Source organism: Sebastes fasciatus, chromosome 16 (assembly GCF_043250625.1).
Source record: "Sebastes fasciatus isolate fSebFas1 chromosome 16, fSebFas1.pri, whole genome shotgun sequence".
Lineage (NCBI taxonomy): Eukaryota > Metazoa > Chordata > Actinopteri > Perciformes > Sebastidae > Sebastes > Sebastes fasciatus.
In genome coordinates, this window is record NC_133810.1 from 20,659,681 (window position 1) to 20,684,179 (window position 24,499).

The 24,499-nt window shown below is 41.2% G+C and overlaps 1 protein-coding gene across 7 annotated transcripts in view; it reads right to left on the bottom strand.

Moving 5' to 3' along the window:
• mink1 (misshapen-like kinase 1) overlaps positions 1-24,499 on the bottom strand; it is a 45,677-nt gene that overhangs the window by 15,795 nt on the left and 5,383 nt on the right. For 4 of the 7 annotated variants that reach the window (XM_074611145.1, XM_074611141.1, XM_074611144.1 and 1 more), the window contains exons 2-13: positions 22,324-22,389; positions 21,881-22,063; positions 21,681-21,791; positions 21,502-21,592; positions 21,270-21,400; positions 21,121-21,175; positions 17,514-17,592; positions 15,685-15,860; positions 15,471-15,540; positions 15,162-15,372; positions 3,661-3,768; positions 2,969-3,055 (exon numbers count right to left, since the gene is read on the bottom strand). In XM_074611145.1, the coding sequence (XP_074467246.1) occupies positions 2,969-3,055; positions 3,661-3,768; positions 15,162-15,372; positions 15,471-15,540; positions 15,685-15,860; positions 17,514-17,592; positions 21,121-21,175; positions 21,270-21,400; positions 21,502-21,592; positions 21,681-21,791; positions 21,881-22,063; positions 22,324-22,389 (1,368 nt within the window). Of the gene's footprint in view, positions 1-2,968; positions 3,056-3,660; positions 3,769-15,161; positions 15,373-15,470; positions 15,541-15,684; positions 15,861-17,513; positions 17,593-19,431; positions 19,538-21,120; positions 21,176-21,269; positions 21,401-21,501; positions 21,593-21,680; positions 21,792-21,880; positions 22,064-22,323; positions 22,390-24,499 lie in introns of those variants that run through there. The other 3 variants (XM_074611143.1, XM_074611147.1, XM_074611146.1) reach the window with 2 other exon arrangements.

Below are 24,499 nucleotides of genomic sequence, written 5' to 3' on the forward strand. Positions count from 1 at the left end.
ACCAACGCATCTGCAAACAGGCTTGAATATTTAGCTGATCACCACTGATTTCATCCACTGAGACGATACATATTTTGGGCAGACTTAAAGTGTGTACTCCTATTTTTAGTACAGCAGTCAATTACCAACCCACAACAAAAAGAATATTGATTGTGTCTTTAGCGAAACATATTTGTGCTGTATATTAAAAAATTGAGTCAGTTGACTTTTTGTTTTTTCATTGAGAATTGTAGACACATGTCTCCTAGGCTTTTGAGTGACGCCACATTCATAGAGAAACAAGAAATAACAGAAGAATCTCAAGAGTTTCAACCATGACTCACTCAAATGTAAACTCAAATTCACATTACTTCTTCTCTTAACAGCAGAGATTAGATTTCCATTCCCAATCAGGAAATGTCTCACATAAGGTTACATTTGATAAACAATCTTAGGTACACAGAATCAAAATTAACTTTCCAATAAAGTTAAATGCTTGTTTGTTCATTTGTTCCTTCTTAACGGCTTCTTAAATTACAAATCATTATGGGCCTCAAAGCAAAGCAGTAGCTCTACAACTCAAACTGCATTATGATGCTCACATATGGCCCTCATGTTCTGGGGAGTGAGTGAAAGCATGAGACTGTGGATACAAACAAACAAAAATCCTTCCGAGAAACCACTGTGGTGTCCCTCCACAGTGAGAAAACCCAGTCTGGCTCCTGGTGAGAATGCCTCACCCAGGTGTTTCCCTGTGTGGGAGTGGACTTTAGAGTAGACCGAGGACACGATGGAGGGATTAAAGTATATCTCTCAGAGGGACCTTGTTTAAGCTCCTGTGTTAAAGGACATCTCGGCTGATCTTCCTACCCTGCTGCCACCCTGACACAGATATGCAGTGACTGTACAACATGGATATATTGCAGATATTTATATATAAAATCCTCCACACCTCCAAAACAGTTTTGATTCTCATTTTGTTGAGGCCAGGCCAATAATTATATGCATTTATATCGTAGATTATAGAATGCTGATATTCCTTCCTGAAGGATAATATGGAGGACAGCTCAATAAAGCATAAGACGAGACCTAATTCTCTGTTGTGAACATCTAATGGTAGCCTAATTTTCTTGAAAGGTACTTACTCCTTAATAAAAATTAGCTCCGAATATACATTTAGAACAACTTTTATCAAACAATGAATTGTGTCTGATTTCAAAGTTCCTGCAGTAGTCCACAAATTTCATGGTAATTAGGTGATAATTAGCAAGTAACCTATTTAAAATTTCTTTGGAATTACTACCAAATTACCCCAATATTAACCTCAATTTATTGAAAATTACTTTATTATAAAAATGATTTAATAATTACATTCCCATTCGCTATTTCTCAAAAAGCAGTAATAAATAGCTGGTAATTTATTCAAAACATTTCCAGGAAAAGAATACAAAGTTAATTGATATGCTTTATTTCCATGTCTGCTGATAAATAGATAATAATTAGCAAATAACTTATTTGAAATTTCTTAAAAAACTCCCTGAATCATTACATCAGCTACCAGGTTACATTTGTGTAGACAATAAGTCACACAATGGTGAGATTTGTGCCTGATCAGAATTGTCTTCTATTAGTTTTGGTTTTCCACCTCAAATGAAATGCAGTGCACAGCCGCTTCTCAAGCCTAAGGGTCCTATTTTAACGATTATATGCTATTTTAGCATATGATAATTAAATAATGTTTAGAATAAAATAATTTGATACATTTTGAGGTAATATTGGGGTAATTTGGCAGTAAATTTCAATAGGTTACTTGCTAATCATCACCTAATCACCATGAAATTTGAGACCTGTAAAATGAGGTGTTACCAGCAGTTCCTCTATATACGTGCCTTTTGTTTGATTTCATTAGATTTTTTGAGGTGATTTAGTTCGATTTGATTCACATTTCGCCAATTACTATCTTCAATACTTCTAATGAAAGGCACTACTAGAAGGCCATTACTGTGAAGCAGCTGCAGGAAATGTTAAGTTTGCATTATAACAGTTGATTAAAATAACAGGAGAGGAATGGAGTTCATTACAGACTTTTGTAATTACTTTTTTTTGGGGCAGTGTATGTCTACAACTACGGCCACTACGCCAAAATTTCCACACAGCACTGTGCTGCCCTTGAGCATGACACTGAATCCTAAAAACTACTTCAGGGCCACTCTCCTGCGCTATATCAAGATATGCATATACACAGGAATGTGTATGTGAAACCTAGGAGGGATATGTGGAAAACTCTATTGCTTCAAGCATACAGTAGTGAGGATTAGGTTTTTTCCCCCTAAAAAAAAAAAAAACAGGAACAAAGAGTTCAATCAAAATGACAGCAACTCCTAGTGTGACAATTCTTCCCTTACATTGTAAGCAAGATAACTGACACTAATAAACTGAAATCTGCCCAAAACAGCCCTCAAAATCTAGGTCAGCGCGTGCCTTTTCAAGACTTGCAGTATTGTGGGAGCTACACACATACTCTGCAACATATACTGTAGCATATCTACATCAAGATGCTGCACATCTAGAACATGAAACATATTTATTTTGTTACATATAGAGCTAGTAGAAACTGATTGTAAAAGTATTCAGCTGCTTTTTAACTCCACCTAAAAGCTTCCACCCCAAACACAAGCACACTGCAGTGTTTGTTTTGACAAAACACTGCAACACTGTTTTTCCTTATCCGAATCGAGGGTCTGAGGATAGAGGGTGGCGTGCGCTGTACAGATTAGCCCCCTGAGGCAATTTTGTCATTTGTGATATTGGGCTCTACCAATAAAATTGACAAAAACAGATACAAGCCATATTATTGTGAGGACACACTCAATGTTTTTCAGTGCTGATCAATAAATCTCCTTTACTGATGAGGCATTGTAACCGAGGGGACATGGAAACCTCTGCAGTCAAAACAAGACATGATAGAGGAGTAGTGAGGACTAGTTACCATAAGCAGTGCTTGCTCCTGAAGCAACTGCTGCTGAAGGATTTCTAACTGCCGCTGCTCTTCTTCTAACTTATGTCTGATAAACTCCTGAGGAGAGGTAAGGAGGCAGGAATGACAGGCATTAAGGTGGGAAAAGAGAAATGAATGTGTAGAAGATAGAGGCACATAACAGATATGTAACGTCATTCCAGTAAACAACAGACACCGTGTGTTGTACTGATAAAAATCAACAATATTAACACTGAATTTTAGTGGCAAAACATGCACCGTCCCCATTTAGAAGTTGTTAAGAGACAAATAAATGTTACCATTAAAACATCACTGTTGAGCACTATAGAGATTGTGATAAATTACTAGATTGAGGATAATTAGAATATTTAGCAGTATATTGTGATTGTTGTAAGGTAACATACTAACATAAAATGAGTATTTGGCACCACAGGGTGATGATGCTATGATGCCAGACTCCTGTGTTACTGAGGGTAGACTGGAAACGGAGCACAAGAGATGCAGAGAGCTCACCCACAGAAAACTCATCTCTGAATAAATACACTAATTTAGACCCTTGCTGCTATGGCAACCTACTCGTGGAATTTCACCACCAGAGCAACTTGCACAGTGTTGCCGGTGGACACGCCCACACTTGACACTGATTGGCTGATTGCAGCCCCACGCCTCCTGCGGTTGGTTACCTGCTCCCTCTCAGCCAACCTTCTGTCTTCCTCCCTTCTCATATCGTCAAGTCTCCGATGGGGACCCTTTTCTTGCTGCCTCACCATCTCTCGCTCTTTCCTCTGTTGCTGGGAGAGAAGGGTGACAAGAAAAAGAGAAATGAGCATAGAGGCTATGTTCACACAGGGGGATTTATAATGGATAGCCTGCTTATGAGCAAACCCCCCTCCGCCCCCCCCTTTGTTTTTTTGAGCAAAGAGCTGTAAAAAAGAAATAAAGGGAGCGGGAATGCAGGGCAGAGAAGAGAGGCTGTGAGACACACACACACACACACGCACACCTATTGCATCCTAAACATTATCAGAGTATGCTGCTTTGATTCAAACTGACCACAGTTATGCACTTTTGGCAGGGAGCAGTCTTTATCTGCTTTCTTTTAAAGGGACATTGAAACAACAAGGTTTGTTCTTTGTGGTGAAATGACACAAAGCACACGAAGCTCTTGTCCACTCAATTGTTGTTGGCACTTGGAGCCAGAGAAGATAGAGTAGGAGTAGATGGTGTATTAGGGGAGTTCAAGCTTACTGCAGTAAAATACTTTACCAATACTGCACAATCATTCTAATAACAATAGCAATATCAGTGTAATAATGTGCCTCATTTAAATCCCACATAACTCCTCAAACATTTCACAGCTGCTGACACTTTGTCAGCCCACCAATGAGCTGAGTTACATAGGTATGTCTTTCAAAATCTTCAGCAATGTACAAAACCTTCACTTAAATAATGTCTAAAAGCAAGTCTTAAAGTGTTACCTCAACCATAAGAATTAAATCACAGCATAAACACATTTAATTTTGTCGTCCTTCACTTCTGCATCAGTATTTGCTCACAAGTCCTATAATGTTGGTCAATAATAAATTACAACCCAACACAAAAATCACAGAACTTTCTAAAGTGTTGTTTGATGCATACAGTATGTAACATGATGCATAAAATGACCATGATGATCTGACTCAAACATTCAATCAATAAACTAATTGCTAATAAGGGCTAATGGCTGCAGAATGTCAGGCAGAGCTTTCCACAAGGCTTTTTCCAGACAATTTGTCACGACGGCTAGGGATGTGCGTGATCAGATTAAACGGGTTATGTTTTGTTATGCTAGACTGCCCCATTAATACAGGTGCGCGTGGGAGAGTAAACCGGATTTTAACCGCAGTGAAAGAGTAATTTTTTATAGGTTAAACTCCAACAAATATGGACTGAAGCATAATATTTATTAGCAGTTAGGATATCAGATAAAACTGCAAAGCAAGTTCAGTTGCCTTCTGGGCAGATAAGATGACATAATGACACATTAAGGGAATGTGAAATATATAAAATTACAAGCGTAAATCAAGACTTGTCAACTACTAAAATATCCAACCAATACTTGTACTGTGCAAGCATGTTATCACCAAAGTCAGATAATTTGTATTATTCCATACAGTGGTGTGCAAACATATTTACAAACCAACATTTAGATTAAAATATTGGTTTGGATAGAAACTTTGTGGGTTTTATTTCACTAGTGATCCAGATCTGGGATGGCCAACATGTTTCTGCATGTACTTTTCAACGGTGAACGTTGTGCAATTTTGTATTTGTTGGTTACACTGGGTTTTTTCTTTTAGCTTCAATACAGCTAGCTTATTAGCAAGCCTGTGTAAATTCTTTAACCTTACAGCCATAAAAAATATACATAGATCGTACAAAAATAGCATGCATATAGTTTCTATGTACTATATTAGTCAAATTGACATCTTTACATGCACATACTGTACATCATCATCCAGTCCATGTATATCCATTCAGTATATATTTTTTTATTTTTTTTATTGTATTTTTGCATTTCACATTTGAATTGTTTACTACTTACAGAACACTTGACTTTTATAGAAGTTTTATTTTTTAATTTTATTATTGGTCAGTGCTTTTTAAATATTTATTTATATATACACACCTATTTTTTCCACTAGTGGTGTACATAACAGTCCTGTCTATCCTTTATCTTTATTTGTCAAGCTGTTTTTATCCTTGTTCCTAGCTGTTTTTACTATTTCTGTATATGTACATCGAGAGAGACAAATTCCTTGTATGTGCACACAGTCAGCCAATAAAGGTGATTGTGATTAACACATGCAACCCCAAGGGCTGGATCACAGCCTCATAACAGGCAGATTAGTGGTCTTAGTGTGGAGAAAGTCTGAATCTCGAGCCACTTATACAACACACTAATTTCCATACTCCTTAACGGTGAAACTACCTTTTCACAGTTTCCATGAATTTTACAAACATTGCACTCTTCCCTACAAAATCATCTCACTCTGGGCGAATGTTTGGAGAATTAATATTTCATGCTAGTGTTGCAAGAAGCTGGACTTTCACTTTACGTAATCTCACTCTCTTCCCCACTGTTTACCTATATATTCAACTATGAATGTTAGTGAACAACATGTTGAAAGGGTAAAAATGTCTAAATCTAAGCTATTCAAACATTGTTACACTAACATGTTGTTTCATTTTATTACTTATGTTCATAGATATACAAGATATACACAATGTTATTACATAACAAAAGTTTAGTAGGCCGATAATAGAAGGCAGATCATAACTGCTGTGCACCAAGCAAGCAATGGCAAACCAAATACATAATTAACACTGCAAGCAGCAATGAAACGGCCCACGCACCTCCCCACATGTCGGGGGTACTGGCCGTACGCCGGTCGACACACCCGTACATTTCAGTGACCATCGGACACTGCACGCACAAGTTAGACGTTATTTCCTGCATGGATTGAGTGGCACAGGAAATTACGTATTGCACATTTTTCATCACTTCCTGTGTCCACAATGTGGCGCTAGGGAACACGCACTACACATGCATTATGTTGCTCATTATCAAGTTTAGACCAAACAATGTAAATTTCATGTGAATCGGATGATGTTTGTCACATAACATAAAATCTGAAAATCACGCAAAATTCAAAATGGCCGACTTCCTGTTGGGTTTAGAGCATGGCCCCAAGATACTTTTTTTAAGTCTATATGTGATACATGTGCCTAACAAATTTCGTACATCTAGGTGAAATCATGGCGAATGATGTGTCGCCACGGCAACGGCATTTCATGAAAACTCAAAACCTTCACCGTCTGTTATCATGAAGTTCTTAGCATTTTCTAGACCAAATTTGAAGTGGATCTGGTTAACCTGCTAAGAGTAGTACACCAAAATATAGCGACTGTAACTTCCTGTTGCCACTAAGTGGCGCTATGAGTGTGATTCAAAGTTGGCTTGGAGATGTCTTCAGGCCTGGACGCTCATCAAACGTTAGAAATTTGGAAAAGATCTGACCATCTGGAGTCGAGTTACAACAGTTTCTTTTGTAATGGCAAGTCATCGAAATTCAATAAAAATGGAAGCTTTGAAGAACTTTTCATCACAAAGGTCTTAAGACTGTACTAACCAAATTTGAAGTTGATCGGGTTAAATCTGTAGGAGGAGTTCGTTAAAGTATAGTGCCTGGAAATCGTAAAAAAAAAACTAAAATAACACATATAACTCAAAATGGCCGACTCCCTGTTGGGTTTACAGTATACCTCCAAGAGGCTTTTTTGTACATCTCAACATGTTACATATACCGGCAAAATTTCATACTTCTAGGTGAAACCACAATGAGGGGCTCAATTTTAGCAATTTTGTAGGGGGCGCTATCAAGCCATTTTGTCACATCCGAGCAAGAGACCCGGAAAATATCAAATTTTTCACCAATCCTGATACATGTGCAAAATGTGTTAATTTTCCGAGCATCTTAGCCCCTCAAAAAAGCAATTAATTTGCGTAAATAATAATAATAATTAAAGCTGCAAGCAGCGATGAACGGGCCCTCGCCCCTCCTTGCGCGTCGGGGTTGCTGGCGGGACGCTGACCGACGTGGCCGGGCACTGTGAAACCGAAACTCTGACGAGCGCCATGACGCCTGCCGCAAGGCTCTACGACAAGCGGTTCACGAGTTATGAAGGGGGGCGTGGCTAATGTGTAGGGGGCGGGGATAACAACACCAACTTAAAAGGCACTCTCTGCTGAGTGATATGACACCTCCCACAAGACTCTACGACAAACGGATCATGAGTTATGAAAGGGGGTGGGGCTAATGTGTAGGGGGCGGGCATAACCTTCACCAATGAAACAGGCACTCTCTGCTGAGTGATATGACACATCCCACAAGACTCTACGACAAACGGTTCATGAGTTATGAAAGGGGGCGGGGCTAATGTGTAGGGGGTGTGGCTATGACTATTTTTGCATTTACATATAATCAGGACTGGACCCTTGTCATACCTGAGAAATTTGGGGCAGATCGAACTATGTACAGTTGAGTTACAATAACTGCCTGTTTCATGGCGAATGGCTCAAAATGGGCGCCACGCCACGGTCAGGTCGTTAAGTGAACACTCACCATTTTGATAACTTTTCATCCTCAAGGTCTTAAGATGGTCCTGACCAAATTTCAACTCGATCTGATCAAATCTGTAGGAGGAGTTCGTTAAAGTACACGGCCTACAAAAAACCCCAGAAATGGGCGAAAAATGGGCAAAATCGCACATAAAATTCAATATGGCTGACTTCCTGTTGAGTTTTGGGCATACCTCCAAGAGGCTTTTTTGTTTCTCTCCACATCTTACATCTGTCTACCAAATTTTGTACTTGTAGGTGAAACCGGAGCGCGGATATCAATTTTTCCATTTCATGGCGAATGGCTCAAAATGGCCGCCACGCCACGGTCAGGTCGTTAAGTGAAAACTCACCATTTTAATAACTTTTCATCCTCAAGGTCTTAAGATGGTCCTGACCAAATTTCAACTCGATCTGATTAAATCTGTAGGAGGAGTTCGTTAAAGTACGTGTCCTATAAAACGCTAAAAATTACATGAAATCCAATATGGCCGACTTGTGGGTTGGCGGAGCTAATGAAACCCAATTAGGAATATGTTTCAAATGATGAGTGGGATATGCATACCAAATTTCATGAATATCGGATCAACTTTGACAAAGTTAAGATTTCAACGCGTTAGGGGGCGCTATAGAGCCGGCTAAACACACTGAGCCTAATGGCTATACATTTACATAAAGTTCACAGGTGTCTATCATTTTGCCAAATTTCATGAGTTTTCGAGTACCTAAAGGTATGTTCAAAATCGAAAAGACATAAGGGGGCGCTAGAGAGCCAACATGCCACGCCCAAGCAAAATTTCACCACTAAAATAAAGTAATTACGAGTTTGGATGTGCGTGTAAAGTTTCATAATTTTTTGTGCATCCTAAAGTCTTCAAATATGCGTTCGTAAATTTTAAAATCACGCAGGAAGTCCAACATGGCTGACTTCCTGTTGGCCGAAAATATCTCAAAAACATTTAATCCAGGTATGAGGGCGTGAGCAATGACATACTTGAATTTCGTGAAGATCGAAGAAACTTTCTCGGAAAAACTGCGTACGTTAGGGGGCGCTATGGAACTCCCTGGAGACACCCGAGCCCAATCACTCCAGAACATTTAATTTCCCACCAGTTCTGACGCATGTTCTAATTTTGGTGAGTTTTTGGGGATGGCTAAGGTCCCAAAAACGCGATCTCCCGGCAGAAAAATAATAACGAGAGCTGCATGCAGCTATGAAAGGGCCCTCGCCCCTGCTCGCGGGTCGGGGTTGCTGGCGGGACGCCGACCGACGCGAAACCGAAACTCTGACGAGCGCCACGACGCCTGCCGCAAGGCTCTACGACAAGCGGTTCACGAGTTATGAAGGGGGGCGTGGCTAATGTGTAGGGGGCGGGCATAACATTCACCAATGAAACAGGAACTCTCTGCTGAGTGATATGACACTTCCCACAAGACTCTACGACAAACGGATCATGAGTTATGAAAGGGGGCGTGGCTAATGTGTAGGGGGCGGGCATAACTTTCACCAATGAAACAGGCACTCTCTGCTGAGTGATATGACACCTCCCACAAGACTGTACTTTAAACGGTTCATGAGATATGAAAGTGGGCGGGGCTAATGTGTAGGGGGCGGGCATAACATTTACCAATGAAACAGGAACTCTCTGCTGAGTGATATGACACTTCCCACAAGACTCTACTACAAACGGATCATGAGTTATGAAAGGGGGCGGGGCTAATGTGTAGGGGGCGGGCATAACATTTACCAAAGAAACAGGAACTCTCTGCTGAGTGATATGACACCTCCCGCAAGACTCTACGACAAACGGTTCATGAGTTATGGAAGGGGGCGGGGCTAATGTGTAGGGGGCGGGCATAACATTTACCAATGAAACAGGAACTCTCTGCTGAGTTATATGACACTTCCCACAAGACTCTACGACAAACGGTTCATGAGATATGAAAGGGGGCGGGGCTAATGTGTAGGGGGCGGGCATAACATTTACCAATGAAACAGGAACTCTCTGCTGAGTGATATGACACTTCCCTCAAGACTCTACGACAAACGGTTCATGAGTTATGAAAGGGGGCGGGGCTAATGTGTAGGGGGCGGGGCTACCCTTAACGAATAAAACAGGAACTCTCTGCTGAGTGATATGACACCTCCCATAAGCCTGTACGACAAACGGTTCATGAGATATGAAAGGGGGCGGGGCTAACGTCTTGGGGCGGGGCTATGAGTATATTTTTTCATATACATGTCATCAGTACTGGAGCAACATCATACCTGAGAGATTTGGGGCAGATCGGACTATGTACAGTTGAGTTACAATAACTGGCGAATGGCTCAAAATGGCCGCCACGCCACGGTCCGCTCGTTAAGTGAACACTCACCATTTTAATAACTTTTCATCCTCAAGGTCTTGAGATGGTCCTGACCAAATATCAACTCGATATGATCAAATCTGTAGGAGGAGTTCGTTAGAGTACGCGGCCAATAAAACGCAAAAATTGGGAAAATCGTACATAAAATCCAATATGGCCGACTTCTGGGTGGGCGGAGCTAATGAAACCCAATGAGGAATATGTTTCAAATGATAATTTGGGGCAGATCGAACTATGTACAGTTGAGTTAGGGTTTACCCACTCTCTGCTGAGTGATATGACACATCCCACAAGACTCTACGATAAACGGTTCATGAGATATGAAAGGGGGCGGGGCTAACGTCTTGGGGCGGGGCTATGAGTATATTTTTTCATATACATGTCATCAGTACTGGAGCACCATCATACCTGAGAGATTTGGGGCAGATCGGACTATGTACAGTTGAGTTACAATAACTGGCGAATGGCTCAAAATGGCCGCCACGCCACGGTCCGCTCGTTAAGTGAACACTCACCATTTTAATAACTTTTCATCCTCAAGGTCTTGAGATGGTCCTGACCAAATATCAACTCGATCTGATCAAATCTGTAGGAGGAGTTCGTTAAAGTACGCGGCCAATAAAACGCAAAAATTGGGAAAATCGTACATAAAATCCAATATGGCCGACTTCTGGGTGGGCGGAGCTAATGAAACCCAATGAGGAATATGTTTCAAATGATGAGTGGGATATGCATACCAAATTTCATGAATATCGGATCAACTTTGACAAAGTTAAAATTTCAACGCGTTAGGGGGCGCTAGAGAGCCGGCTAAACACACTGAGCCTAATGGCTATGCAGTTACATAAAGTTCACAGGTGTCTATCATTTTGCCAAATTTTATGAGATTCCGAGTACCTAGAGGTATGTTCAAAATCTGAAAGACATAAGGGGGCGCTAGAGAGCCAACATGCCACGCCCAAGCAAAATTTCACCACTAAAATTAAGTAATTACTAGTTTGGATGTGTGTGTAAAGTTTCATAAATTTTTGTGCATCCTAAAGTCTTCAAATATGCGTTCGTAAATTCTAAAATCACGCAGGAAGTCCAACATGGCTGACTTCCTGTTGGCCGAAGAAATCTCAAAATCATTTAATCCAGGTATGAGGGCGTGAGCAATGACATACTTGAATTTCGTGAAGATCGAAGAAACTTTCTCGGAAAAACTGCGTACGTTAGGGGGCGCTATGGAGCCCCCTGGAGAAACCCGAGCCCAGTCACTCCAGAACATTGAATTTCCCACCAGTTCTGACGCATACTCCACTTTTCGTGAGTTTTGGGGATGGCTAAGGTCGTCAAAAACGCGATCTAGTGGCAGAAAAATAATAATCTGCAGAAAAACAATAGGTTCCTTGCACTTCGTGCCAGGACACCGTTGGGTCCTGGCACTTTCGTGCTCGGGCCCTAATTAAAGCTGCAAGCAGCGATGAACGGGCCCTCGCCCCTACTTGCGCGTCGGGGATGCTGGCGGGACGCCGACCGACGCGGCCGGGCACCGTGAAGCCGAAACTCTGACGAGCGCCACGACGCCTGCTGCAAGGCTCTACGACAAGCGGTTCACGAGTTATGAAGGGGGGCGTGGCTAATGTGTAGGGGGCGGGCATAACCTTCACCAATGAAACAGGCACTCTCTGCTGAGTGATATGACACCTCCCACAAGACTACTATAAACGGTTCATGAGATATGAAAGGGGGCGGGGCTAATGTGTAGGGGGCGGGGATAACCTTCACCAATGAAACAGGCACTCTCTGCTGAGTGATATGACACCTCCCACAAGACTCTACGACAAACGGTTCATGAGTTATGAAAGGGGGCGGGGCTAATGTGTAGGGGGCGGGGATAACCTTCACCAATGAAACAGGCACTCTCTGCTGAGTGATATGACACCTCCCACAAGACTCTACGACAAACGGTTCATGAGATATGAAAGGGGGCGGGGCTAACGTCTTGAGGCGGGGCTATGAGTATATTTTTTCATATACATGTCATCAGTACTGGACCACCATCATACCTGAGAAATTTGGGGCAGATCGAACTATGTACAGTTGAGTTAGGGTTAACCCACTCTCTGCTGAGTGATATGACACCTCCCACAAGACTCTACTATAAACGGTTCATGAGATATGAAAGGGGGCGGGGCTAACATCTTGGGGCGGGGCTATGAGTATATTTTTTCATATACATGTCATCAGTACTGGACCACCATCATACCTGAGAGATTTGGGGCAGATCGGACTATGTACAGTTGAGTTACAATAACTGCCTGTTTCATGGCGAATGGCTCAAAATGGCCGCCACGCTACGGTCAGGTCGTTAAGTGAAAACTCACCATTTTAATAACTTTTCATCCTCAAGGTCTTAAGATGGTCCTGACCAAATTTCAAATCGATCTTATTGAATCTGCAGGAGGAGTTCGTTAAAGTACGCGGCCTACAAAACCCCCCAGAAATGGGCGAAAAATGGGCAAAATCGCACATAAAATACAATATAGCTGACTTCCTGTTGAGTTTTGGGCATACCTCCAAGAGGCTTTTTTGTTTCTCTCCACATCTTACATCTGTCTACCAAATTTTGTACTTGTAGGTGAAACCGGAGCGCGGATATCAATTTTTCCATTTCATGGCGAATGGCTCAAAATGGCCGCCACGCCACGGTCAGGTCGTTAAGTGAAAACTCCCGATTTTAATAACTTTTCATCCTCAAGGTCTTAAGATGGTCCTGACCAAATTTCAAATCGATCTTATCAAATCTGTAGGAGTTCGTTAAAGTACGCGGCCTATAAAACGCTAAAAGTGACATGAAATCCAATATGGCCGACTTCTGGGTGGGCGGAGCTAATGAAACCCAATGAGGAATATGTTTCAAATGATGAGTGGGATATGCATACCAAATTTCATGAATATCGGATCAACTTTGACAAAGTTAAAATTTCAACGTGTTAGGGGGCGCTATAGAGCCGGCAAAACACACTGAGCCTAATGGCTATACAGTTACATAAAGTTCACAGGTGTCTATCATTTTGCCAAATTTCATGAGTTTTCGAGTACCTCAAGGTATGTTCAAAATCTAAAAGACATAAGGGGGCGCTAGAGAGCCAACATGCCCAAGCAAAATTTCACCACTAAAATAAAGTAATTACTAGTTTGGATGTGCGTGTAAAGTTTCATAAATTTTTGTGCATCCTAAAGTCTTCAAATATGCGTTCGTAAATTCTAAAATCACGCAGGAAGTCCAACATGGCTGACTTCCTGTTGGCCGAAGAAATCTCAAAATCATTTAATCCAGGTATGAGCAATGACATACTTGAATTTCGTGAAGATCGAAGAAACTTTCTCGGAAAAACTGCGTACGTTAGGGGGCGCTATGGAGCCCCCTGGAGAAACCCGAGCCCAGTCACTCCAGAACATTGAATTTCCCACCAGTTCTGACGCATACTCCACTTTTGGTGAGTTTTTGGGGATGGCTAAGGTCCCAAAAACGCGATATTCCAGCAGAAAAAGAATAATAATACTGACAAAAACAATAGGTTCCTTGCACTTCGTGCCAGGACACCGTTGGGTCCTGGCACTTTCGTGCTCGGGCCCTAATAAACGGACCAATTACAATAGGGCCTTCACCGACCTTCGGTCAGTGCTCGGGCCCTAATAAAAGGGCAAATAAAAGGGCAACAGCAAGTAGTTAGGTGGATAGAGGACAAAGAAGAGAGCAGACACATTACAGAAAAGGAAGCTCATATTTTCATTGCTTGGTACAGTTTTGCTTTGAATTAAAAATGTTCTGCCTGTTGCATAATATATTAGTATCATGAGCCTCTGGTAAAATGTGCAGGATTACAATGAATTACAAAATCAAGGTCAATGATGGAAATGAGGTCAGGCACCATTTTTCTATCCCAGACAAAATCTGATGTTTTTGTATTTTACAAATGTATTAGAATGAATCAAAACCAGCTCCAGACAGGAAAAAGACAGACCATGATGATAAGCTAAAACTCAATTGTGAAAATCTGTGGTTGGTATCTGACTTTATTATGAACGTGAGCATCTAAACTACAGACACCCAATGAATGCATTTTCATTCTCTGAAGTAGGGAGATGATTTATGCACAGGTCGTACTTCACTTCAAACAGATAAATTGCTAATACTCAATCTAAATAACAACTACGTCCCTAAACCCACCTACTTTTTGTAAATTGAATATCAATCTCACTCTATATAGTTAGGAAACGTTCCAATCCTTCTTTCCAGTGATGTGCTTTTCATCACCAGTGAGTTTATTCAGCATTTTATTTCGCAGGTACCAGACCTCAAATCTCAGCATTGGATGCAGTATTGCAATAACCTTGGACAATACTGGAATGTTAAGTGTTGTGTCAAAAACTTTGCAGTAACCAGACAGAAAATTACGATAAAGGCAAGAAAAATATCTGAATTTTCCTCAATTTTGGGAAATACACTTATTTGCTTTCTTGCCAAGGTTTTATGAAAAGATTGATACGAGTCTCATGTCTGAGAGTAGTAGCATTCTTCTCACCCAACTCTCAAGATAAGAGACATATTTCTAATGATGTCGAACTATTACGTTAAAAGGTAGAAATTCCCTGGTTGATTATTACCTCTTCAAGTCGGCGACGCTGTTCCTTCTGCTCTTCAATGCGTTTCTGTCGGTCGTGCAACAGTTGCCTCTTGTGTTCCTCGGGGTCCCGACGCTGAGCAGCCAGCTGGGCCTGCTGCCTCTTGTGAGCCTCCGAGCGCTCTTTGTTCTCCACCTGCAGACGCTGGAAGTCCCGCCTCAGGGTAGACTCACCGGGCACATTGAGGATTGAACTGATGATCAAAATTGAAGATATGTGTTTGGGGACAATCATTCGCACAGAGAACACAAGTCAAGGTTTCAGACGACTTAGACAGAGAATTGCATTTACCTTGACTCTCGGTCATCTCCACGATTTTCATCCTCTTCATCACTACCACTGTACTCATACTCTGTTTCTTCTATAAGAAAAATGAGCATAAACAGAAGTGAAATATTACACTTAGCATAGTAACCTATAGTATACTTCAGTTGATCACGGTCCAGGAAGAGACAATGTACCCTAGGTTACACCCATTTAGGCTCTTTCCATCTCATTTGCTTACCTTTCTCTCCCCTTTTCTTGCGCGTACGGTCAATGTGGTCTTTGAGCTGAATTCGGACCTGGCGCTCAGTGGGCTGGTCCCTGATGAAGGAGTGCTTGAGAAGCTGCTCTGTGGATGGTCGACTGGTGTATGTCTTCACGAGACAGCCCTCTATAAAGTCAATGAATTTCTTGGACCTGGGAGGAAGGGGGAGGTTAGAGGACGATAAACTAGTGAAGGAGAGTGGGAGGGTGGGGAGGCATGGAATAGTTGGCAGCTGGGCTGTTATTGCCCAGAAGAGAGATTCAAGTGGGACATGGTCTGTCTTAAGCCCCTTTAACATGTCCAGTATTTTCTGGGGAGGAATCGTGTGTGTGACTTTTTTAGGAATCTCCCTTTCTTACACGAGTGAACTAAAGCCATTAAGGTTCCCAGCTCATGCCTGCAGTTTTGTGTGACAGACAAAAAAAAAAAAAAAAATGTGCACTGACCCTTTTCATTCTGCATAGTCTTTACAGAAATGATTTGATTGACAGGAAAGCTTGTAGTAAACAGAGTTTTCAGTACATTACCAATCTGAGACACCACTTTATCCGCAACTAAAATGTGAGCACAACCTGATCACTGCAAAATACAACAACCGTACAATGTACGAAGTCAATAATGTTCAAACACAGTAACCAAGAGTTCCATCTCTCACTTATGTTTTTGTATTTGCATAATTGTTCATCTGGGTCACACAATACTGACTGGCAGCTTCTTTATGATTTGGAATTATAAAAACATTGTGAAACAAACATTGCATTGTGAATGCAGTAGGACTATAAACTCTACTAAGTGTGTCCCTTAACGAGCAGCAGGAAGAGTAATAGCAGCAAAAAAACAGGGTAGGAGGAATATGGCAAATTAGTTCAAATGCCTTCAGCCATCTTGCTCACAATCATATTTGTTTCAATATTGGAACAAGGTACATGACCTCTCACACTTTGAAATCTGAGTGAGGGACAGCTACCCCAAATGTCTTTCCTAATAGAGGGACAAATGCACCCAAAGTAACCTGAAGCACAACAACTTCTTTGAGAAATCACAGATTTTCCTGTAATTTTGCATCACTTCTTGCCGTTCTCATTAAGTGTGTTTATAATCCCTTAAAAGGATAGTTTGGCTTTACCTCGCGGTCAGACAGCCCTTTCCAACGGGGAACTGAAGCCGTTATCTATGCTCTCTTCAAAGCCACCAGACTCCTTTGACAAAAACAGCAATTTTACCTCACAGAACACGGGAGTTGCTGGTCTACCACAGCCTCGATCGGTTAGTTTGTTTGTGTTATTGTGTGACTTTGGTATTTTAAAGGGTTAGTTCGGATTCACCAAAGTCACACAATAACACAAACTAACCGATCGAGGCTGTGGTAGACCAGCAACTCCCGTGTTCTGCGAGGTAAAATATAGATTTTTTTTCGGTGGGCCTTTTTTTCGGTGGCTAAAATATGGGGGCTGCCGACCATCATCTACAGTAGGTAATACACTGAATATGGATAAGTACCTCATACAACCCCACTTCAAAACACCCAAACTATCCCTTTAACCCAGTTATTGTTGCTCTGCAGCAACCTGCTTTCTCAAACATCAAGTAAACAGAGCAACCACGTTACTGCAGTGCATATAAATGTGCTCTCCTGCCATGACCCGATTTTGTCATACTTTGGTTGATCACCTTTACTCTTCAATTTGCCTTTGGAGCTTAGGTTTTAAGGCCTTTCTGGACATTTGACATCATATAAAGGGATCCTGCTAAGTGTCTTGGATATGATATATGTAAATAACACAGCAGGACGGTTGATAACTCACCATTTTTTGGATTTAAGTTTTGGAGGGGGATTCCTGGGAATCAGGAAGAGCGCTCTCATCGGGTGCATGTCACACAAGGCTGCAGAAATAAAGGAGATGGTGAGAGTTGTTAGGTATTATTAAATCCCTCTACCCATGCTGAAACCTACGTTAAAAAGAAGGAAAAGGGAACATCAGAATAAATGTTATGTTAGACATCACATACAGTACTTCCACACCTGGTAGTTTGTAAATAGTACAATATCATTTATTTTTAAAAATAATATTGTAAATAATACTAGCCACATATTCTTTGTATCCTCAAACATGGCTACAGCTGCTGTTATCCAATCTTTCCTGGTGCCTCAGGCTTATTGTTACATTGAATGTAAGAGCAAGGACTGAGTCATTGTGTTCCCAGCGTAGGTAGGTAGCTAAACCTGACTGGTTAGCTTTACAGTTTCACAGTAAATAGGCTTTCATATGGCAGTCTTTTAGACATATGCAACGTGACTGGGACAGCCAGAGGCAGGAAGAAAATGTTATTTCAGCCTACAACAGAGGGATCACAGCTATACTATGATAATGTGTGCTTCATATAACATGCATGTTTAATGTATATCATACATAGTTACAGTATAATGTTTAAGCAAAATTAGTGTTTATTCAGTAGGCTTGCATGGTTCATTTTCATTTAAAGGAATGGATCACCCATTGACAGGATGTTGGCAGTTTTGTCAACATCCTGTCAGTGGAAATGATCCGAGTTACATACTGCTGTGCCATTTAGTGTTCTATTATAAATACCTGGAGTGAACTGTTCTGTTTGTTTAGGCTTTTGGCTGATCAATTGAACAGACTGAATTATTAACCTTTTATTCACAACACTGTCAGCTCTGTGTTTTCTTTAAAGTGTGAACAAATAGAAGAGATATGGACGATGTTGGCTCACGCAGTAAGTGAACTGAATGCTCAAAAGTGTGTGAAAAGGTGCTTAATAATTCATATGTTCAAAACAAACAGTAATCCCTGTAAGGCTAATGAATACATTACTGTAACTGACACAATGATGTATCTCAATGAAACAGTGACAGATACCACAGAGGACTGTTATCGGTCCCGTTTTTTGTATTTTGTAGATAAACTGGATATTGTCCACCTGTCATACCTTTCTCAATTTCATCATGGAAGACAAAAAAGAACTTACAGGAAATGTAGGAGGTCATGTGATCAATGCAGATGGTCTATGGAATAATTTGACAACAACCAGCAATTGCTCATGTATATAGAAATCTGATTACTGCTGTAAATATATAACTGTTAGAACGGTTGTATAAATTTGGTCGTTATCACTGTCATTATGGCGATAAAGAATAAGAAACCCAAGGGAGAGACAACAACTTGGACTGCAACTAATGACGATTTTCATCACTGATTAATTAAAAATCAAATCAAAATCAAAACATTTATCATGTAGTTAATGACAAACACCCATCTTAACTTATCCAAGACCAATGTGATGTCTTGACATTGCTTATTTTGTTTGGCAAAACATAAAGTAAAACATTCAGAATGTTTTAAACAAAGAAATTCACTAATTAATAAAACTGTCTTCCATTATTTTCTGTTGATCAACTAATCAGTTAATTAAAGAGGACAGATTATGCTTTTGTGCTTTCACCCTTTCCTTTATGGTACGTCTGTTCACACCTGGCATTAGAATGCGTCTCCACATGCGTCTTTAGTGGCCTACTTGTGATCTCACTTCCCCGCTCTATATGCAAATAAACGCAGTTAACACATGGCTAATACAGCAGACGTTGTGACGTAATACTACAGGAATATCAGTAGTAATATCGTAAATTCGGTTACATTTTATTAACATTTTTATAACATCAAAATATAAGGTTATTGGACCGGCGGTCCCCGGGGACCTCCGCGCCACTGGCACTGCTGCCTTTGCCAGACAACAGCGGAGCACAGAGCTTCAGAGAGCGGGGAGGGGAGAGAGCGAGAAGGCGGTCGGGTGGGCGGGTGTCAGCTCCCTGCAAAGCAGCGGAACAAAAACACCAACACATCTCTGACAGTATGATAATAAAGCACTTCCTGTTCCCAGTCTGATAGTCTATATACTATGTAGCCTATAGATATATTCTAATAAAATACAGATGTACCGACAGATCAGTAGAGTACAGAGGCCGTTTCCATGCTGCGAAGCAGACGAGCACTCGCCTGTCTGTTCACCTGAGGAGTGCAGTGATCCCGCGGATCCCAGCCGGACATCAGACGAGTAGGCGGTCCAGGAAACCTTCGCGTACACACTGCTAAAAGAATGTGGTCATATGTGGCCCAGACCACCTCTGAATGTGGTCTGAAAGATCCAATCTCAATGTGTCCTCAATGTGTCTTGAGTGCGTTCACACCTGTACTTAGAGCTGTCCACTTGTGATCCAATCACTGAGGACGCATGTTAATACCAGGTCTGAACAGGGCCTAAAAGGTCTTCAAAGTTACAAAGCCCAAAGTCCAAGCCAAAGGGAGTTACTGTCCCCCACAGAAACACTGCTCCTCCACTGCCTGAAACACCTTGATTGAAATCCCGCGTTTTCTTCCGTAATGTGGTGATGTCACCAAGTAACACATTTGCATAATACCTGCCTAGCTGCTAGTTTGGCTGACCCTCAGACAAAGCTAGTTAGAGCAGAGCTGGAGTGGAATCTGAAGAATTTGGTTCGATTGACCATTCACAACAGAGTGGGCCAGCTGACCAATCAGAGCAGACTGGGTTTTTTAGGGGGCAGGGCATGTGTTTAGACAGAGCGTTTCCGAAAGAGGGTGAAAAAAGGTGCTGCAGCACAGCTGGTATGAGAAAAATAAAACGTTTTTTGAACATTAAATGTAAACATGTTCTAATAGAAACCCAAAATACAAGTATGCACCTGAAAATAACCATAATAGGTCCTCTTTAAAAAAAAAATTCAGCAGCACTCACTAAAAAAAAGCCAATCTAAAAACAAGGAATATTGCAACTTTATTGCAATATTCCTTGTTACTGAAAACATGCTTCAGTAACATGCTTTAGTAATGCGACTGATGGCGTGAGTAAGTACCCGCTGCATAATTTACAATGGTACATCAACACCAGCTTGACAGCCTGTATGCCTTATGTCATTCACAGCAGCAGCAACAGGGTTTGCAGGAGCTCTGTAGTCTTCATCAGTGATGTGAACAAAGGCTTTCAGAACATTAAAAACTTTGTAAATTTACCTAAGCTGAGATTAAGTTTACAAGCATTTTAGCTGCTACTATTATGTGAGTTTTCTTTACTTCTTAGTCAGGTTTGACACCAAATCTCTTGGCTGACAGATCCCCCCACTAAGCAGACCAGAGAGATCTGTGCAATCAGCCTGCACAGGCCAAATGCCAGCTCACGACTACACTACCTTGATTACAGTGAGTCAGCTGTCCATCTGAAGACACAGACAACATGCAGAATATGCAAGACAGACTCATTCATGAGAATGGGCTTGGAGACGATGAGAAATTATCTGTTGCCGAGTACATAGAAATGCATGATTCAACCTAGAACAGGTAAAAATAAGGTGTGCAAAGGAGTGTATACACTTACGAGGAGCTCCCTCTGCCATCTCAATAGCGGTGATCCCCAAGGACCAAATGTCACTCTGCAAAATACACAAGGGACAAGGTCAGTCTCCATCTTTCATATGCTCTCACAGCATAGTGCTCACACACACCCAGACACACTGCTGCCGTTACCCTGTAGTCATAGGTGGAGTCAGGGTTCTCATCACAGGCAATAACCTCAGGTGCCATCCAGTAAGGTGTGCCGATGAAGGTGTTCCGACGCCCAACAGTCCTGTCCAACTGTGCGCTCACCCCAAAATCAACTGAATGTGGACAAAGAGGTGGAAAGGATGTGAGACGATGAGTGACAGCACATACCTACTTTTGCACTTACGACCCCCAAACTTTCATGCATTTGACGTACCAAGTTTGACCTCTGCATTCTCTGTTAGCAGCACGTTCTGGCCCTTGATGTCTCTGTGGATAACTTTATGGGCGTGGAGGTGAGAAAGGCCCTGTGCAAGATAAAGAAGTCAAAATTGGTCAGTAAAAAGTAACCTCTGCTGCAGACTTGCTTTGACTGGTGCGACTGTGATTTCTCACTCTTAGGATCTCTCTGCAGATGTAGGCAATCCAGTCCTCCTTTAGAGAGCTGCCCTTAGTGTTTTTCACCAGATCGGTCACTGATCCCGCCCCACAGAACTCCATCACCAGCTACATACAGACAAATGCAAACTTAGTGAGGGCAATTATTGAGGCATACTGCTGTAAAATCACCAGGCAAGGTGCAAAGGGAGACAGACCCAAAGTTGGTCATCATGTCCTGGCGGACTCTTCTTGACAAAGGCACCGTAGTACGTGGCTATGTTGCGGTGGTGGCTGTATTTTTTCAGCATGTTGATTTCAGCTTTGATCTCCTCTTCTTCCTCCTCTGTAACATCCATCACCTTGATGGCGGCCAGCTGGCCCGTCTTCACGTGACGGCCCTGAATAATTTGGATCATCACAACAGTGGTCAGTAAAAATTAACCTCCATGTTTCTGAAACTCTTTGAAACTTTCCGTCACGGCCACTTTTAACTTTTCAGACTGACAGCTGAAAAAACTTAACAAACTTAACAAACTTAACAAAGAGCAGGCGCTAGAGTGGTCTTTGTTGCCAGTTTTATAGAAACTCATTGCATTGTGTTGAATGCTCCAAAAAGAGTCCTACATCATTCCGATATATTATAGACATCATGTCTCACCTTGTACACCTGCCCATATGTCCCATTGCCAACGACCTCGACCAGCTCAAAGATTCCTGCTGGATCCTATGGGAGACACGGGCAGATTCATAAGTTATACATACATGCAGACAGAGCAGTGCCATATCAGCTTTAACATTTTCAATACACAAAAAGCTCCAAATAAAAACAGCATTTCAATAAAATAAACTGCAAATGGTTTTTCAGTGCAAATATGGGAGCAAAATTAAAACAACTACACTCAAAGCACAACATATTTATGTTTGTTCTAAGTGGGTGATGCTTGCTTTGTTCTTCTTTGAATCCTACACATCTACACTTCAATGCCGACCCTTAGCGGAGGTCGTATTTCATGTTGTTACACTCATGTTTCCTCAGTTGAGAGTTGCCCTTAAATACTAAAATCCTACTAAACTGCACCTGTTCTAGTAACTGCTGCAATCTGTCTTCAGTTATGTTGGCACAAAGGCTGAATTAAAACAAATTTAAGTACAAAACACTGTTGAGGACACAAAATAAAACCAGGCCTTAATTATACAAGCATTTTTTCTGTCATTTTAATGTCATGCCTTGATGGCACAATCAATGGTCTTTGATTCAAGCGATACAGTACTTGTATAGGGCTGCAATTTACGATTATTTTCATTGTCAATTAATCTGTCTTTTTTCAGATTATTTTTTCGATTAATCGATTAGTTGTTTGGTCTACAAAATGTGGTGATGGTGAAAAATGTCAATCAGTGTTTCCCAAAGCCCGAGATGACGTCCTCAAATGTATTGTTTTGTCCGCAAATCAAAGATTTTCAGTTTACTGTCATAGAGGAGTAAAGAAACCAGATAATATTCACATTTAAGAAACTGGAATGAGAATTTGACTTTATTTTCTTAAAAAATGACTCAAACGATTATCAAAGTAGTTGGCGATTAATTAAATAGCTGACAACTAATTGATTAATCATTGCAGCTCTATCAGGAATATTTTCCTTTGCTATAGAAGTATAGCTGTAGGTCTATAGACTCCATCAAAAACACGGTCACATAAACACACAAACAAAAGCACAAGGGCCTCTGTAGAACAGAAACCATACATAAAAACAACCCCAATGGCTTCATCTATGTACACTAAAGCCAATTTAAATCCAATATTACAATTCCACATTTCCATATCAATCATCTCACCTAGCCACCCACTCACCGACTGCCCACCCACAAGACTCAACATGGAGGATACAGACAAGCATATACACTAAATATTAATATTAGATTAGATATTAAAAAAACTATGGATTTAACATGGACATGCATGTGGACTTTTCCTGATTTGTTCATTTTAAGTTTCAAAGCAGTGAACACATATTCGACTGACACTTGCTTTGACTTAATTATGCAACCCCCTCCCCTAAGAGACAAGGGAAAATGACGAGCAGTTCCACTTTCATGCAATTTCAATATGGCTTTAAGAAGATGTGTGGGTGGTGAGACTGCTGCTTTGGGTTTAGAATGTACAGCATGACCTATCCTGCTTTCATCTGCTTCCAATGATGGGTTTTCTGCCTTCGACAAGGAGGGGAAAAATTCCTTTGAGACAGGAAACATTTATGGGGAAAAAATAGCATCTATACTTATGAAAGATTTGGCAGTAAAACTGGGAAGTGACCACACATTTGATGCAAATGCAAATAGCTAATCTGATGACATAAACATACCGGCCATATTTGAAGCATGTTATGACACAAAAGAGGGGGGAACTGTGACGTAAAGTAGGAGGTAAGAGAATGATAGTATGGAAGAGAATAATGAGTGGATGGCGAGGCAGAGGCGGTAGCTTCACACTCGAGAGTGGGATGAGAGGAACGAAGTGATAGAAGGGGAAGGGTACAGTTATGTTCAAGGAGTAGCATCACCAGCACAGTCAGACAAATTGTCAGCAATGGCTGCAAAAAAGGCAAGGAAGCAGTAAAACAACAGGGTAACTGGAGCAGGAATCTACAGTCAGTCTGCTTAAATGATAAAAATGGCAGCTCTGGTAGTTCTTGTGGATATCCCGCTGTCTTATTAATGACAAAACTCAATGTATTGGAAAACCTCAGGGAACAATGCAATCAATTTCCCCAAATATCAGGCTCAGTTCAACGGGGCATAAACTCTAAAAGACAATGGTAATGGTCCATGGGGA